This window comes from Fukomys damarensis, unplaced genomic scaffold (genome assembly GCF_012274545.1).
Source record: "Fukomys damarensis isolate Sample0158 unplaced genomic scaffold, DMR_v1.0_HiC HiC_scaffold_30, whole genome shotgun sequence".
Lineage (NCBI taxonomy): Eukaryota > Metazoa > Chordata > Mammalia > Rodentia > Bathyergidae > Fukomys > Fukomys damarensis.
Genome location: NW_022900942.1, coordinates 41,980,116 through 41,999,034, shown reverse-complemented (window position 1 = coordinate 41,999,034; position 18,919 = coordinate 41,980,116). Strand labels below are relative to the sequence as shown.

General features: G+C 35.6%; 1 protein-coding gene across 4 annotated transcripts in view; it reads left to right on the top strand.

Moving 5' to 3' along the window:
* Pik3c3 (phosphatidylinositol 3-kinase catalytic subunit type 3) overlaps positions 1-18,919 on the top strand; it is a 119,284-nt gene that overhangs the window by 39,012 nt on the left and 61,353 nt on the right. For 3 of the 4 annotated variants that reach the window (XM_033757366.1, XM_010638014.3, XM_010638016.3), the window contains 5 exons: positions 200-304; positions 2,595-2,687; positions 7,865-8,050; positions 14,500-14,654; positions 17,015-17,105. In XM_033757366.1, the coding sequence (XP_033613257.1) occupies positions 200-304; positions 2,595-2,687; positions 7,865-8,050; positions 14,500-14,654; positions 17,015-17,105 (630 nt within the window). The remainder of the gene's footprint in view (positions 1-199; positions 305-2,594; positions 2,688-7,864; positions 8,051-14,499; positions 14,655-17,014; positions 17,106-18,919) is intronic. The other variant, XM_010638015.3, reaches the window with a different exon arrangement.

Genomic DNA, 18,919 nt, shown 5'->3' with positions numbered 1-18,919 from the left:
CTCAGTCACAGAATGTGTACCTATTTTTTATAAGTATATAAGGCAATAAAGCTGTACCAGGACAACATCATAGGTATTATAAAATAGTTCTACAGGGGCAACTGTTTACTTTTCTCTTTCTGACTGATTACTAAAGTTTTTTTGTTTCGTTTTGTTTTTGGTCACATTTATATTCTCAATATTTTTAAATAATGTATAGGAGAATTTAGTTGAGAGCAAACATCATAAACTTGCCCGGAGTTTAAGAAGTGGACCTTCTGACCATGATCTCAAACCCAATGCTGCCACACGGGATCAGCTGAATGTAAGGGTACTGATGAAATACAAATAATGTATTAAAAATAATGTAATGGATATTTTGGTTATAACTGATATTATCAATTTAAAAGTCATTTAGGTACCTTTCTTTTTAACTTCTCAGATACACATTTTTTCTAGGCTAAGCCCTTCTACCTAACTTCAACAATTGCATGTTTATGTGTGTTAGTGTATTAGTTACCCTTTTGGTACTAGTACAAAATACCTGATATGTATAACTTAGCCCATTTCCCATTTTTCCCGAGAATACTTGCTATCAGCACTTAGAATAACGTTTACTCTGAGATAATTCACAAATTATAGGCTTAGCCTTACCCCCAAATTTTGCCATGAAATATCTTGCTTTTGTTTTTACACTATTGTAATACTCCCATAGTTTTTGGAAACAAGACACCATTCTATTTATTATAGCATTCTCTTTCTACTAGTAGTATTCCCATATACAGAATATTGTAATTCTTTCTGGGGTGGAGGTGAGATAGGGTCTCACATTGTGTTTTGGCCGTCTCAAACTTGCGGCAATCCTCTTTGGTCAACTTCCGGAGTGCTGGGATTACAAGTGTCTGCCACCATGCCTAGTGAAATATTGTAATTCTGTGCTGTTTTTTGGTTTGTTTTGTTTGTTTTATTGTTTTGTTTTGTTTCTTGTTTTTTTGAGACAGGATCTCACTATGTAGTTCAGACTACCCTGGAACTCACTCTGTAGCCCGGGCTGGTCTTGAACTCATGATCCTCCTGCCTCAGCCTCCTGAGTGCTGGGATTACAGGCATGCACTACCATGCCCGGCTGTTTTGTTTTTGAGGATAGGGTCTCACTGTGTAGTTCAAGCTGGCCTTGAATTCACTATGTAGCCCAGGCTGGCCTCAAATTCCTGGTGATCCTCCTGCCTCCACCTCCCAAGTACTAGGATTACAGGTGCCCAGCTGTGATTCTTTTTTTTTCCCCCCCTCAGCTGTAATTCTTGACCCCTGAAAATTAAATGAACTCTAAGGGGAGCTGCATTGTTTCTTTTCCTTCTTTTCTTTTTTTCCTAAATGAGAAATGAGTTAAAGGAGGAAAGGTTTATTTTGTTTAAATTCTGAGGTTTCAGTCCATGGTTGGCTGGTTCCAAGGCAGAAATGGCCTGGCAGAGGAAAGCTACTTGGCTCTAGGTAGCCAGAAAGTAAAGAGAAAAGAGCAGAGGTACTTTTCAGAGGCGTGCTCCCAGAGACCTACCTACTTCCTTCAGTGAGGCCCAGCTCATTTATAATCTGTTGATGAGCTTAGCTCCCTGTCATCTCATTTCCTTCCACAAGCCCTACCTTGCAATGCATGGGTCTTTTGAGGAGCATTTTTGATGCAAAGCATAACGCTTCAGGCTTATTTTTTAATTATGTGAGGACTTTTAGCAAATGTACTAGCTCTAGAGACAGAGCTATGCAGTGTCTATTTTTGTGATAGTATTCTTAGAATACTAAGATAGTGATGTCAAGCCTTTTAGAGACAAGAGCCCAAGCTAGTATCCATAACCCACTTATTTACCACAAAGTACCAACACTGCGATTTAACCTGAGTACTTGTGAGCTGACGGAGAGGACTCTGAGCCTGCAGCAGCACACATGCCATAGGTTTGCCGTCACTGAGTCATTGCCCAAGAGAGGAATTGTTGGGTAAACGTGCATTGTTGTATGCATTGACTTCATAAAACACAGGTTTGGTTTTTGTTTTTTTTTTGGCGCTGAGGATTGAACTCATGACCTTGTGCTTGCAAGGCAAGCATGCTGCCACTGAGCTAAATCCTTGGCCCAAGACAAAGGTTTTGGTTTTGGGGATTGGGTATTTTTTTTTTTTCCTTCTTTTGTGTGGTGGCATGGCTTGTTTTTTTAGTTGAATTAAATGAAGCCTGTAGTTATACACATTTATTTATTTTTGGAACATGGTCTTGCTACATAGTTCATGCTGGCCTTGAATCATTATGTAACTCTAATTGGCCTTAAACTCACGGTAATCTTCCTGCCTCAGTCTCCCAAGTGCTGGGATTAGAGGCATGCATCACCATGCCCAGCTAATATAGTTATGCACTTTTATATGGAGTGTGACTTTCTATCTTTTCTCCCCCCTTATACACTAATGCTATACATTTTGGATGGACAGGTACAGAAAATTTAAATCTTCCTTGGCTAAATATTAATTCTCCTTGCTAGTATAGTTAAATAAGCAACAATTTTGAATGGAGTAGAAATAATATAGGAACTATGTATTTGATAAAAACACTTCTTTTTCTTCTTTGTTGTAGATTATTGTGAGTTATCCACCAACCAAGCAACTTACATATGAAGAACAAGATCTTGTTTGGAAGTTTAGATATTATCTTACTAATCAAGAAAAAGTGAGTTACTTGAATTATTTTTGAATGTCAAAATTAGGTACAAACTGCAACCAAAGATCGAAATAAGGTAAATTACAATGGAAATATAATTATTGTCAACCTAAACAGTGATACTGAGCAATAGATGTATTACTGCATTTTAACAAAATTGAAAGGTATACACACAAAGACATATGTTCCTGTTTGTTAATGCATAGACAACGTCTAAGTGGATTTTCAAGACACAGACTTAATGTTTAGTTTCTGACAATACAGCTTTTATGTGTTAATCCAGTAAGGCAAATTACCTTGTTCTTCATTGTTCTAATGAAGACACCTTACTTTCACAGGTGAGACAGTATAAGTAGAACACCTGGTGCATTTTAACTGAAGCAAAATGCCGATTCTCCTCTTATTCTTTGAGCTTGGGTGATTAGGAAAATGCTTCCATTATTGAAGGAACTGTAGAATTCTGGCGGAAGCATGTTTGGCAGGGAAGAGCATGAGGCATGTAAGTGGGAATGAGGAGGCTGAGTCAGTGGAGCAGCAGACAGCTTGGCACACAGGAGGAAGGCGGAGTGGGAACTGGAGATTGGCTGTTCATTATGCAGTCTTGAGTGGATGGGATTTTTGGAGAGAATTGTGATAAAGTTCAGTAGATTTAGATTTGGCAACCTGGTTTTGAGTCTGTTAGCACTAAGAAGCTTTTGACTGCAAGCAAATCACTTCACCTATCTAAGCTTTAATTGCCTCATATTTAATATGAGATGACTGTATCATAGTGAATGTTTTATCTCTTCTGGTTCTTAAAATAATCTGTAAAGTCTTAGGACAGAACCAAGGATTAACTCTTTTAAATATAAAAAAATATAAAAGTAATAGCCAGATATATTAAGCAACTTTTGTGTGCTATAGTTCTTTAAAATTCCACAACAGCTTCACATATTACTGACAAGTGTGTGGCTTAGGGAGATTAAGAAACTTTTGCAGAATCCCAAAGCTTACAAGTGCCTTACAATATGCTTGTTTTTATGAGTGAAAAAGACAAGGGAGTCAGTGGACACAAGAAAGAGAACGGTAGAGAAAGCAGTTGTAGCAGCATGTGTCTCCTTATGTAAAGGAATTTGGAAATGCACTAGGGAAAGAGCACTAGGAAAGAGCAGAGAAGCATTAGGAAATTTACGTCTGTCAGGGAGCTGTTATGTAATTATGTCACAATGGATTAATTAATATATTGTACGACATGTCTTTACTTTATTCTAACTTGTTTTTCTTTAGTTTTTTTAAAGATAAAAATCTGGTTACAGTTTATCTTAAGTCTTCAGTTTTTCCTCTTTATCATTTATTGAAGCCCCAGGACATTCTTTGTAGATGAGTCCTATTTATTCTTCCTTATCCATAATAAGACTGAGAGAGAAATTTTAGATTTATTTTAGTTTTGAGTGTTTTTCTCTTCATCCCTGAACAGAAGGAAATATTCATCAGCTGAAACACAGGTGGGTGATTTTGTGTTCTGTAAAGATTGCATTAGTGTCGTGATTCTGTGTTAAATGAAGAATAACCTTGGTTACAGGAATTACATCTCGAATGTAGCACAGTGTCACCTAAAATACACAGCAAGATATTGAATTAAACCTGTTAGGATGTATAGGTTCAAGAAGCATAGAATAGATTCATGGAGCAGAACTTCCTAAGATAGAAAGGCTTACAAGAAAGATTGTTTGTTTAAACAAGTAGTCACTTTCACTGAAATCCAATTACTTCCAGATATGTGCAAAAGAAATAAAATGCTCAAGTGATATAAAGTATGTGACAAGTTTCATTTAACTAGTTGATTTCAAGTTTTCAAAAGGTAGGCCATGAAACTTCAGTTCTCAGGACCTGTTATAGGATTCTTAAAGTCACTAAAGTAGATTGAACAATATTTTTTAATGTTCAGGAAGCACTTTTGAGTAAACCAAATATATATTGGCCTGAAGTGACCAGAAGAAGTATTCACACAGCTACATTTGTAATAATTTAAAATGGATATTGTAAGAAACAAATGCTCCTATAAGCTACCCATTCGTTTATTTAAATTCTTTCAGTATTAGGTTTTCAAAAATTGTCATTTAGGTCATATAGCATTTGAGCCCTGTGGCTGAAAAGCCTCCCTAGAGACAAGGCGCAGTGTTCAGAAAACAAATTGGAGGAAATTGGCTCTTATAAAGTTGCACTATTTATTTTAAATTAAATTTGAATTTTTTAAAATCTTGTTTCTGTCTAAATGACATAACTTGAGTATTTGGATAAAAAACACTTAGTGTGGACTTGTTGTTGCCCCCAAAAGGTCACAGTAATAATGTTGTCTAATAAAAGTATTTAAATTTATGAAATATATTTAAATTTGTAGTCCACAGCAGATAGGAAGTAACTTGTTTTTCAAAACCCAAAGTGTAAATGTCACAGTTTTTCAGATATCTTTCACAGTGGCCTTTCTTAAAAAAATACTAATTAAAAATAACAAGTTAATATAATAGCACTGTCTTTCTATTATGGTGTGGGGGGAGTGATAGCAAAAGTTATATATAGTGAAGATAATAGTGGTGGGTTAAATTTTCTTATGAGGCTGCTTCTGAGGCAGTTACACCAGGGCAGTAATTATATTTGTGTTACCAAGCAAGAAGTTGATGGTGAACCATAGAAAAAAGTGAATTTAATTCAGCAAGCATTTATCAACTGTTAGCCTAGCATTTTACAGGGCTCTAGATAGCATGTCTGTGTTTTATGTATATAGATTAAATTTGTTTTAGGCAAAGAATGTTTACACATAATCAAAGTGAGGAAATGTGAGATAGTAATCGATTAAGGGTCACTCTTTTAGTAAACATACATTAATAGAAGTATGAAGGATGACTAAATCCTTGTGCTGTGATGTGAGGGAGATTTCACTCACACAGGAAGGAGTGGACTTAGTTGTAAGCATGTTCTGATGTTATTATTTGTTGATCATTTTTTATGGGAAAAAACATAAATAAGGTAAGTTGTTAGGTTCAGGAGAAAGAAAGTTTGAAAGGTTATTTAAAGAAAAGTGACATCAGATGGGCTTAGAATTCTACCATCAGTAACAGGAAACCACTTTAAGGAAGATAAACTGGGTACATTAGAGCAGTAAAGAAAAAAAGGACTTTCCTAAGGAGGATCACGTACTAATTCATAGAGCCGTGCTGGAGGGCAAGGTAGTGGGAGGGAGGAGGAAAACGTTTAAGTTGTCTTGAGTACAAGTCCCAGGGGTTAGGCTTAAGTTCCCCAAAATAGGGAATATGGTAAGTGTAAGGAGCAAGGGGAGGAGATGTTCTCATTTTTTGTAATTTTGAATTGAAGGTATTAGAAGGCAACAAAGTAGAAATTTCCAATAACTGAGTTAAGTAGAAGACATAACTAGAAATACACATGTGTGTGATAAATTCTGGGTTTTTAGCATTGAAGTGACAATTGTAGGAATAGGAGATAACAGTGAAGAATATTGAAAGAGGTTAACAAAATATTTTTATTGCTACACACCATGGTAATAAATATAGTAAGATTAACGATTGATACTAGAGTCAACAAATTAGAAAGTAACCATAACAACCAATAATGACATAATTAACATTTATCAGTTTATCATTTATCATTTTATATGTAAAATACTGTTTTAAGTGTTTTACCTTTGCTAATTTATTTAATCTTAACCATAGCCCAAAGAGATAGGTCTATTGAAAGTTTAAAAATGTGCTCTAGGTGACTTGGCTGATAATTGATAGAGCAGAAAGTAGGATCTGAGCCCACACATACTGACTCTGCCACCTATACTCTATTTTTGAAAGCTGCAGAAATAAAATTGCATCAGGATCCTTTATCTTTACATGGGTCAATAAAGCATATTTAAAAGACCTGGGGTTAAATATCATTATCGTTACAGCCGTCTTCAAACTCTTACACTTTGTTTCTCATTCTCCTCTTGTGCCCTTCATTCTATTGCCTTGCATCTGTAACATTTAGCATGGTAAAGCAGGGAAAGTTTTTGTATAGTGCCTTAAGTTCTTTGTCAGCAGCATGCTCTATAAATCCTACTAATAGATCTATAAATCTGAGACTCTAGGAGTTAGATTGTTTCAGTTATTAAATACATTGGTGTGCTGCAAGATTTGCTTATAAGTACATACTGGCACATTTCTATTAAGACTGCTGATGTACTGTGAAATGGAAAAGCTCTTATTGTACTTATTTAAGAGGTGTTACTTTGTTTCCACGTTCAGTCTAGAAATACGTTTTAAAAGTGAAAAGTAAATGCATGTAATGCTAGGACAGTCTGTCCCATGTGAAGAGAGGGAGCATTATATTACTAAATGGTATGATGGTGGTGGATAGGAAGAGTACATCTGTCTTTGGGGGAATCCAGGCTCGAATTGTAGAGATAAGAAAGCCCACAAAAGCATTTGGCAGTTAGCAGAGCATTATTTAAATGACAGTGGTACAGCTGAGCCAACTGCTGAAGGAAGAGCTTAAAGTTCCTTAAAACTTCTGGAAAAAAAATTGAATTTTTGACAAGTTAACCTTAGGAAGAAGATGCCACTGTTTTGCTGAAGGACATAAGGAAGAAATGTAGATGGAGAGTCATGTGTAAAATAGGTTAACTTGGCTAAAGCGTGGAATGGTGATGAGAGTTTTATGAAATTGAGGTTTGGATTGTGGTGAGAAGTGTCCATGAGGTATTTTGAGAAAGATTTTAAAATTTAATCCTGCTTTGCAAGGTTTTTTGCCTGGAGAATGTCAGGTTACGGGAAACAAGCTTGTATCCTCTTCTGTGGTGTTTTCCTGGGATCGTATGGATAACTACATTTAATGTTTATGCAGGAGTCTGTTACTGATTTTGTGGCCCAGCCATCAGGACCAAGTACAGATCTGTCTAATCACCCTTAAACTTTACTATCCCTGACAATAGGATGTTGTTTCTAATTTTTGTTGTTTTTGTTGTTGTTGTTGTTGTTGTTGTTGTTTTGAGACAGGATCTTGTTACGTAGTTCAGGCCGGCCTTGGCTCATCATGTAGCCCAGGCTGCCCTTGAACATAGAGCAATCCTGCCGCTGCCTCCCAAGTAAGTACTGGGATACAGGCATGAACCACCACACCTGACAGCTGTTTCTAATTTTAAAATTTTATTTTTCTAACTTTAGGCTCTCACAAAATTCTTGAAATGTGTTAATTGGGATCTACCTCAGGAGGCCAAGCAGGCATTGGAACTTCTAGGAAAATGGAAGCCAATGGATGTTGAGGATTCCTTGGAACTATTGTCCTCTCATTACACCAACCCCACAGTGAGACGTTATGCTGTGGCCCGGTTGCGACAGGCTGATGACGAGGTACAGTATTCATTACACCTGTTTGACTAGGTACATTGTAAACTGGAGCCTAATTATAGACTGTGGGAGAGAAAAAAAGAGGGAGAACATGCAAGAGTGTGCACAGGGGAGATTTTTAGACAGGAAGAAGATATACTACGTGTGTTTTCAGAAGTAAAATTAAAATATTCCTCCAAGGACTCCTCTGTGAAATGAAAATTTACTTCTGATCTGTTATGTGATAGGACAATCTCTCCCAGGACATTTCCCTGGCACCAGAGCTTGTATTGCTCTGTCTGGGAAAAGGAATTGTAATGAAAAATGGTTTAATGCAGCACCATATAGGGAATAATTCAGATCCCCTCTATCAGTCAGTATACAACAAGCCACATTTAATTGTAGTCTTGCAGAACCCTTGGGGCTGTTAGAGCACAGAGTTCCATGGTCATCTTGTTCTCCTTCATTCAAACTCCTCCTTTAGACTCCCAGCTACTGACAGTTATGTAAACATGTAGATTTTCCAAAGATGGTTTGGATCCTCTAGAATGCAAGGACTGCAAATTTTATGCCGAATTTTTATATGCATATGAGGCCATTTGAAAGAGGAAGCACTAGTTGACACAAAGCATTGATAGATTTTGAGTTTTATTAATTCCTAGAGAATTAGGCCAATTGAGTAATTTCTCAGTTTTTCTAAAGCCTCCATATGCATTTGAATACTTATCCCACAAGACACCTATTACTGATTTAAAAACAAACAAACAAACAAACACAGAAAACAAAATAGAGCAATCATTTTGAATTAGTAGTGGCTCCTGAATTTCATAAAGTAAATGAAGCATTTAACTAAAGTTGACATTTGTGTGTATTTAGTAAATTTTAAACAATAACATGAATAGTTTAGTGTACCTTCAAATATAATTCATCTATCTTTAGCAGTGGTCATTCTGTACCACATTCAACTGACTGGCTATTAATTAGGAATTCTCTTGACTCTCTCTATGGGTTCAAGGATTTGTTATAATGATTTACAAAACTAGGAGATGTTGCTATTGCCTATTATTTACAAAAGATGTATATACATTTATACTACTCACTGCATAGTTCAGGATGGCCTTAAATTTGTGTTAACTCAGGCTGGTCTCAAACCCCTGTCTCAGACTCCCAAGTGCTGGGATTACAGGCGTGTGCTACCATGGTCAGCTTGGAAGGATATTTTAAAGGATACAGTAATCAATCAGCGTGATGAAGAGTTGCATAGAGTGAGGCCCTAAACACAGCAACTTTTGTTCCCATGGAGTTCGGGCTATACTATTGTATTGCTTCAGGCATACATTCTTATTCACCAACCCAGAGCTTTTAAAATCTTTTCATGTTAAATTTTTTGGACACCTCATTATATAGGTATGATTGGTGAAATCGTCATCCAGTAATGATTAAGACAATCATTGGGCCCTGTCCCTAGAGTTGGGGGAATGGGATTAAAGTTGCGACCCTAGCCAGATGGAGTGGTGCACGCCTGTAATCCCAGCACTTGGGAGTCTGAGGCAGAAGAATTCCTATGTTCAAGGCCACTCTGGGCTACATAGTGAGTTCAAGGCCAGCCTGTACTATAAAGTGAGATCCCATCTCCAAAGTGAATAGATAAAGTTGCAATCCTTTAATCACCTGACTGGTTCCTCTGGGAACTGACACACACCCTTTGGGGCTTCACAGAGTCACCACTTAGCATAAACTCACATGCTGTGGAAAGGGGCTTCTTACTGTCTTTTCACCTTAGTGATTATCACTTAGGAAACTGCAAGTTTTAAGGATCTTGCTAGGAACCAGGGACAAAGACCAAATGTACTTCCCTTATCATACACAGTATCACAGGTAGTCACTTACGTATGCTTCCTTCCCCATGTTCTCTCTGCAATTGCAAGATTATCTTTGCATTTGTAGTATGTAAACTTCTAGCTTTTAAAAATTAATATAAATGGGAATATGCTATTAAAAATTGGTCTTATTAACTGAAATGTAAATCATGGATACTTTCTCGGTATCAGCATGTATGTATGTATGGAAAGAGACACCACAAAAAAATGTATACAAACTTCAGCAGTTCGCCATACTATAAATGCCTAGAAGCTAATGGCCACCATTTTGAGCACCTCTTAAAATTGTAGAGGCCAAAAGTAACTTGTATTAATTTCATGATGTCTCAATAATTTTAGTATTAAAATATTTCTATAAGTTTTTCTTTTCTTGATACATACATTTTTTTGGCAGATTCTATGTGTGTGTGTGTGTGTGTGTGTGTGTGTGTGTGTATACGTGTATATATGTATGTGTGTGTATATGTGTGTGTATATATATATATTTACACATACACAGTGGACATAAATTTAGGGAACATTGGCAAATGAGGATCCATCCTGTAGTTAAGGATATATGTTTAGTCTATTGAAAACAATATTGTACTCTGGACTTTATGAATATCTTTCTCTCCTGTCCTTCTAGGTTCTCAGTTAGGATTATATCTAGCAAAAAGAAAAACGATTGGGGGAGGGATTTAGCTCAGTGGTGCCATCGCCTGTCTTACAAGCATAAGGTCCTGCATTTGATCCCTGGTACAAAAAAATAAGAAAAACAAGCAGAGTATTCAATATAAACACTACATGGAATGAGTGTCTTCATAAGGGAATAAAGACCTCAACTCAAAAACAGTTACACTTGACTGTATTTACCTAGATTTAATGAAGGCTAAAAAGTCTAGGGAAATGCCCTAGGACAAAGGAGGTATGAGCATTGTAAGAGTAGCAAGCTGGAAAAATCAGGTTGTTCACTGAGACTCTTCTCAGTGTCCTACATCTTCCAAGACAAGTGTGCCTCTGGATTTAAGAAAGACACTTCTTACATGAAAGTCTCAGAACCTGCTGCAGAGAAGGAATAGAGTCATTTCTGACTGCTGTTTCTTGAACTTAATAGGAGTCCTACTCAAATATATAATTTAAAACATTTGAATGCTAAGGTGCTAAGTGCTTTTGTGTAATTTATTCTGAACCTTGTTACTATATATCTATCTTATGTTTTTTAAACAGTGGCATAATACTCTACTGTGAGTTTATTTTATAGTATACTTAAGCAGTAAGTGTCTTTAGATAGGGAGTTATTTCCAGTCTTTTGCTATAATTATATTTTCACGAGCAGATTTTTGTGTGTATGTTTGTGTATTTCTCATAATCTTGAATATATAGCTTCCTCTGGAATTACTGAGCCAAAAGATAACATATTTTTTACATTTGCTGGTAATCCCTTGTAAGTCTTCAATAATGCTAAAATTATACGTTAAAAACATAGCTTTATAATAATATATTAGAGAAAAATTTTTCACAATTTACTTATAACTTTTGTACTTAATTATTTCCTTGAAATTTAACTCCACAAAAATTTTGAGTTAAAAAGACTTTTACACCTTTATGATAGCGAGCCACCTCTTTCCACAACATGACTTATTCATTTACATCTTGATTTTATGAAAACCTGGTAGATTTTTAAAAATCAGATTTATTCTCTGACAATTATATTTTTTGATGTTTAAGCTAGTTCACCTATTTTCTTATTTATACTTGTTAGTTAAAAATAAAACTATGAGGAGGGGTGTTGGAGAAAAACATAAATGAAGTGTTGACCTCATAATTGGAGTTCGTATCTCAAGTTGAGAAAATAAAAACAAAAGCAAGAAAATTGAAAAGAATGAAAAGAACAGATGTCTATGGCCATAGTACCCTGAACGCACCCAATCCCATCTGAAAAGAACAGAAAATACTTCACTTAGACAAGTGTGGGATATTTATAGCTCTTGACAAACTCATGTCTCTTAGCTGAGTATGTCTGTATGAAAAGTTACTTTTAATTCAGTAAGCAATGGGAAGTCGGCAAGTATTTTGGCATGGGGCTTTGCATTTGCACTTTGAAGCATTAAAATTAACTTGTTCTTAAGAAAAATGGTGATCACTATAAAATTTCATAGCTCTCAGTGGAAAGTTTTACTGAATATCTGAGTTAGAAATGAGACTGTATATATACATAATTTTTTTTTGCTTTCTTTTACTCATATACTTATGTCCTTCATGCCTGATGGAATTTTATATTTTCTAAGATATGACTGTATGATGAGAAAGCAAGCTTTATTCTTACTGTTGTGATTAATTTTCATATATATGAAGAAAAGTACGTAGTAGTTGAAATATAGAATACCAAATGACCAAGAAAATGAGTTAGTGATTTTATTCTTTAAAAAAAAGAAATTTCTCTAAAAATTTCCCCTCCTGGGAATTTAATAATATGCAGCCTTTTTTATTTCATGTGACTAAGTCTTTTTTTGTATTTGGGGAAAAAACACACAGGTGACACATTTAGCAGTTGGTAGTAAAGACTAGGAGTAAAACTGAATTACACCTCCAAAGAAAGATACTTCTTTAATATCATTAATATTGATTACCTTTCATTGTGTGACATACTGTTTTTCCTGAGGGAAAAAAACACAAAAACAAACAAACAAAAAAAAACCATGTTAATAATGTTTATTGCTCCAGTCCAAAAGTTTTAGAAACAGAATATTATAGAAGTACTTTCATCCACAGCACTTGATTTCCCTGGCCACTGACATTGACATATACAAGTAAGAATCAGCCAGTTAAGTGTTTAACTCCTACATGTTGAAATCATATGCATTCCTCCTTTTTTTTGATTAATGATTCAAAATTTTACTATGTTGAGGTAACATAAAAATTTTGAAAAAAATAGTATTAAATTATAAAATAAGTTGCTGCCCAGTTGTCTCTGTCTTCATGGAGTTATGTAACAGTGGAAATAAACAAGTAACTGTGGGTGCTCCAGATGCTGTTGATAGGAAACAAAAGAGTAGGCTACGAAATATTTTATGGATAATGTGAGTTATGCACTAATAGAGGAGGTGGAGGTAGAATTGATAAATCTCAATTCTCAAAATTAACTAGTTTTGAGTTTCATGGGTTATAACTAGATGATCGGCAGTTGGAATTGGAAGATAACTGATACATTTTTTAAAATTTAAAATTCTGCAAGTTTCTTCAGTTTTTAATTATTTTGAGTAAATTTGGTAGCATTTCCTTACTAGTACTTGAAAAAAGTGAACAACTACCTTTATACAGTAATACAGGAAACATTTTCATCATAATGTTAGTCTTTTTATACTCAGAAAATTTAGAAAAGTAAAAATCTATGTCATTGGTACCTTTATAATCCTAATTATCTCATTGATTGTCAGAAGTATGGGGAATTTAGGTTTAGGCTTTTATTTTCTTTAAGCTTCGTTAGCTAGCAAAAACAAGCATATCCTTGGGAGTGCTAAAAAGTCTGTTTTACAGGATTTTCCAATTAAGAAGCACTCAGGGTTCTCTAAAATCTGAGCTTTCAAGAAGGGGAAAAAATCCTCACTAGGAAAGATCATAAAACAGAAATGCTTTTAAAACTTGAAAATTTGAAGTCTTACGTAATTATCTTAAGCAAAAAAATATGACTGAAAAATAACAGTGAATGTTTAAATTAAAACGTTTATTACAGTGTTGTCATTAATTCCCTTAAAATACTTTTTGCTTCAAACACACCCCCTTTCTGAAGCAGTTCTGAAAGATTTTTGTGCGTGTGCTTAGTGGCACTGTTGTGGCTGCCTAGATGTCTTGAGTTGCTTCAAAATGTCTACCTCTCATGGTCATTTTGGTGTTGACAAAGAGGCAGAGCCAGAAGTCTCACGTTGGCAGATCTGGTGAATAAGGTGGATGAGAACACGCTATGACATTTTCTTGAGTGGAACCTACCCTTCTATTGGATGGCACACGACAGCAGTATTCACCATGTTTCCTGATCACCTATTCACAAAAGAGGACTTAAGAAAGTGACAAGGGTTATAAGTGTGTTCAAAGAAACAGAGTTCTTTGAGGGGGACTAATTTGTGTGTCTTTTACTGTAATTTTTTTATATTTAAATATTCACTGTATACTTTGATCACACCTTACAGAAAATGTATTTATCTGATTTGCTGGAAGAAAAAAAGATTCTTTCTTTAATTCCTAAGTTTTATACAAACTTTCTCCATTCTCCTACACTGCCCTTATTTTTTGTTTTCAGTATTTTAGCTTTTTAGATACCACTACCTTAGACGAGTGATTGGACAGCCACTTAATTATGGGCCACATACTCTTCTGTAACTTTCTTCTATTAACTGATTTTATGCTCAGGACTTTAAGTCTTACATTACTTTGTTCATTTTACAGATGAGGATGCTATGAGGCACCGAGAGGTGTTAACTAACTTAGTAACACACCAAAGGTAGAATAGCTGGAGAACAGTAGATAAACATAAAATGTTAGCTGACATTTAGGAATGAGTTGTGTCTCTATTTTGTTTTTGCTTTTCTAATATTAGCCTATTTTGTTGTTTTCCAGGATTTGTTGATGTATTTGTTACAGTTGGTCCAGGCTCTCAAATATGAAAATTTTGATGACATAAGGAATGGACTGGAACCGACCAAGAAGGATAGCCAGGGTTCAGTGTCAGAGAGTGTGTCAAGTTCTGGAATAAGTTCTGCAGAAATAGATAGGTATGGATATTCAGTAAGGGTATATTTTCAGTTTTATACTTTTCGCCCTTTTAAATTGTCTTCTCATGCTTTTTCCCCAAATGTACCAAACCTTAGCTCTATTAATTTTGAGGATTTATCAATGCATATAACGGAATATTTACAGAACAAAACTTACTATATTAGCAAGCAGGGTTTTGCAGTATATCAAGTCCAAATACCTATATTAAAGTCTCAACTCTACTACTTATTAGCTGTGCAAATTTCTTTCATTTTGCCATTATCATATCTCCCTCCACCTCGCCCTGCCCAGTACTGGGAATTGAACCCACCATGGCCTTTGTGTCAGCTGCATGTCCCACTCTTTTATAATTTTGAGACAGAGTGTCACTGAGTTCCTCACTTGGCCAGGTTGGACTCAAACTTGTGATCCTCCCTCAGGCTCCCAGAGTGTTGGGTTTACCGGTGTGTCCCACCACACCTGGCTGTTAGCTGTACAAAATTGTTTAAGTTGCATATTATTTATGTGGCTCCACTTTTTCCCCTTAAAAATAAATATAACAGTAATGACCAATCTTTATGGATTTTTTTGAAGATTAAATGATTTAAGGCTAGTTTAGCATTTAGAGGTTTATCTAACACATTGTGTTCAGTGTTAGTTACTACTGTTATTCATGTTAAAATGCAGGATAGGGCAGCTTAGTGGGCTCAAGTAGTTATATGAGTAGTGTATATTTTATTAGTGCTTTTACTTTTTTCATAGTTACACTAAGAAATAGCATATTATCCAAATTAGAAACCAGTTATTAATAATAATAACAATAACCAAGTCCCAACTGCGTACCTGACCCTGTGCCAGTGGTCCACCTACATTATTTCACCGCAACAATTTCTATAAGAACTGTGCTCTAACTGATTGCGCCAGTGGAACTCCCATCACTATAGTTCTTGTCTTTGGTGTTTATTTCCTTAATTTATAGATGAAGGACAGAATGAGAAATTAAGTAAATGAGCCAGTCTTTGTCTTGCAAATATTGACTCCTAAACCCATGTTCTTTCTACTTTGCCATTTTCTTTGCATAAAATCTTAAAAGTTTGAGATAAATAGGAACTTTAAGGTGAAAAATCTGAGGTTTGTTGAAATGCCTTTTTTGAAAGAAGCTTGCTAATGATTGAAGCAAATCTAAAATTCAGTGTTCCTGAGTCTCTTCAGCCATTTCATTTATTATATGAGCCTAAGATTGGATTCCGAATTTTTCTTTATTATGTTCATAGCATTATGCTCTCGCGTCTGTATATATTTAGAGAACTGGAAAACAGGAAAATACCATTTTTGCTCTCCTAGGCTACTTTATATTTTTGGGGGGTTTTGTTGTTGTTGTTGTTTGGGGGTTTTTTTTGGGGGGGTACAGGAGATCAAACTTGGGACCTTGCACTTGTGAGGCAGGCAGCAGCACCACTGAGCTGAATCCTCAGCTCTGTATTTTTCTGTTTTAAAGAAAAGTGATTAGTTGTTTTTTTACACTCTACATTCAAAGCCTTCAGTCTTAGGTTATACTCTCTTATCTTCTTATTCAAGGGTGAATTTTTTTACAGAATGAAAACTAGCCCATTATTTCCCAAATTGTGATATGTTGATCCTGTATTCTGTGTAATAAAAAAGAGGTGGCAGTGATCTTGTGGCCATATATGCCTGGAAAATGCAGGTTTAAAGTAAGATACTCTTAAAAAATGGACAAGCCCTATATGGAGGTGCACACCTGTAATCTCAGCCCTCTGGGAGACTGAGTCAGGAGGATTGCTAGTGTTGGTCCCATCTGAGCAACTTAGTGAGGCTCTGTCTCAAAATGGCTGAAGGTGTAGCTCAGCATGAAGGCCCTGGGTTCAATCCCCAGTACCATCAACAGGGAAAAAAAGCAGCAAAACAAAATACTCAGTATACTAATTAAAACCTACAATAGCATATATACTTGCATGTAAGTCTTCAAAAGGTATTACTCTGTCATCTTTGACATGGAGGTCTTTTCCCGGAAGATAAAATGAGTGGTGTTGAACAGAGCACTCTGGAGGAAATGATACATTAATCAGATGCAATTAAATTGAACTGTGCTAAAAAAATGTTTTCAGCCAGGCGCAGTGGCCCACATCTGTAATCCCAGCTGCTTGGGTGGCTGATGCACTGGGATCATGAGTTCAAGCTCAGCTAGGGCAACTTAGCGAGATCCTGTCTCAGAATTTTAAAAATAAAGTAAAAAGTGCTGGAGATTTTACTCAGAACAATAGCCCTGTGTTCAGTCCTCTGTACCGCACGCACACACAGTATGTTTTCTCTTATAAACAGAGTATTTTGCATCTCAGTGATCTTTCCTATTTATTTTCAGCTCTCAAATTATCACCAGTCCTCTTCCTCCAGTGTCTTCTCCTCCTCCTGCATCTAAAACAAAAGAAGTTTCAGATGGTGAAAATCTAGAGGTGAGTACCACGCCCTTTGAAGCTTACTGTAGGAGAGATCCCACCAAAGAAACATTTCATGTTGATCTTTAAAATCTTGATTTTGATTAATAAACTATTATAACTTTGTTAACTTATTTTATGATACATGTTTATAACTTCTCCTTTTGGTGTATCAGATACCTTTTAATTCACATCAGTTTATTGGTGCCGAGGGTGCATACATGCAATGTGAAAATGAACTAGGCCTAAATATTTTATCAGGGAGACTCAGAATATTTATTTTTAACATATTTATGAGCACTATTGTAATTGTCATTGTTTGTGATTTCATTGTACAAATATATGACTCTGATACTAGGGATAATATATGAGGCCACAGTTTTTAGCTCACACATATTGGTTCATTTTTTATTTAAAACAGGCTGCTCAGAATAGTGCTACTTTGAAAAATACAATTGGGGCCAGGGATTTAGCTCAGTGGTTCTGCTGTCTGCCTTGCAAGTGCAGGGACCCAAGTTCAATCTCTGGTTCCAAAAAGAAAAAATACATTTGGAAGTGCACGGCAACAGCTGATCTTGTATGTACTATCATGTTTGTCCCAAAGACTTCTAATTTAATACTCTTGTGTCCCCAGTTTGAAAACTAATACATGATTTGAAATTAAAAGTTCAATTTTAATATATGTATTTTAGAAGTTAATGACTGAATGAATCTTTTAACTGTTGACTGAAGTTTGCCTGTTTACATACCTTTTGTTGTAACAGACAATGTTTAACTGAAGAAAAAGTTTTAAATCAAAGAATCATAGAATCCTTGCATGAGTCCTCAGGAGCCATTCAACTGTGGACTAATTATTTTGCCCTTTCAAAACTAAACATTCATTGACTGGTTAAATCATAAGCCATACCTGCATAGTTTTTGAGCTCTTATCTGTCCTAGAAACTGCTCTGGGTGCTAGGACTGCACTTTCTGCTGCAGCAGAAAGCAAAACAGGCAGCATGGAGCTAATAGTCTAGTGTTGGAGTGGGTGATAGTCGTAGTATTGGTACCTATTGGGTGATGATTCCTCTTTTTAAATTTTTTTTAAATTAAAAAAATTGTAATAGGGGCCAGGGATTTAGCTCAGCAGTTCAGTGGCCTGCCTTGCACGTGCAAGGACCCAAGTTCAATCCCCAGTACCAAAAAAAAAAAATTTATTAGTACACATTTGTAGAACATAATAAATATATATTTTTTAAATGTTCCACTAAAACTATATATGGACACTAAATTTGAATTTCATAATTTTTACACATCATAAATATTATTCTTGCTTTTATATTTTCCAACTATTAAATGTGTAGAAGCCATTTGTAGCATGCAGGTCATACAAAAACAGGTGGTAGGGCACATATGGCCCATAAGCCGTGCCTGCTCCTGACTCTGAATTAGATGAAATATGAATTGCTTCAAATGGAATCAGTCTTTAAATATTATCCATCATTGGAATTTCCTTCTGAAAGAAGGAACTGTGTCTTTTGATGAAGGATTAGTTGAAGTTTAATAGAAACAACTTTGGCCATGAATAAAATATTTTGATTCAAATTCTCATTGAGCCACTTCCCATGTGTGCAATCTTGGGTCAGTTGTTTGATTTCTCTGAGTTCATTTCCTCACCTATGACACAGGGGCAATATCCTCACAGTAAGGCTGTTAGGACTAGATCACATCAAGTATCTAGTCAGGGTTTGTTGTTTTGTTTGTTTGTTTTTTCGTACATTTTATCAGTACTTTTTAGGTTTACAATACAGTTGCATTCATCACTGGGATCTTAACCTTTACATGATGTATCT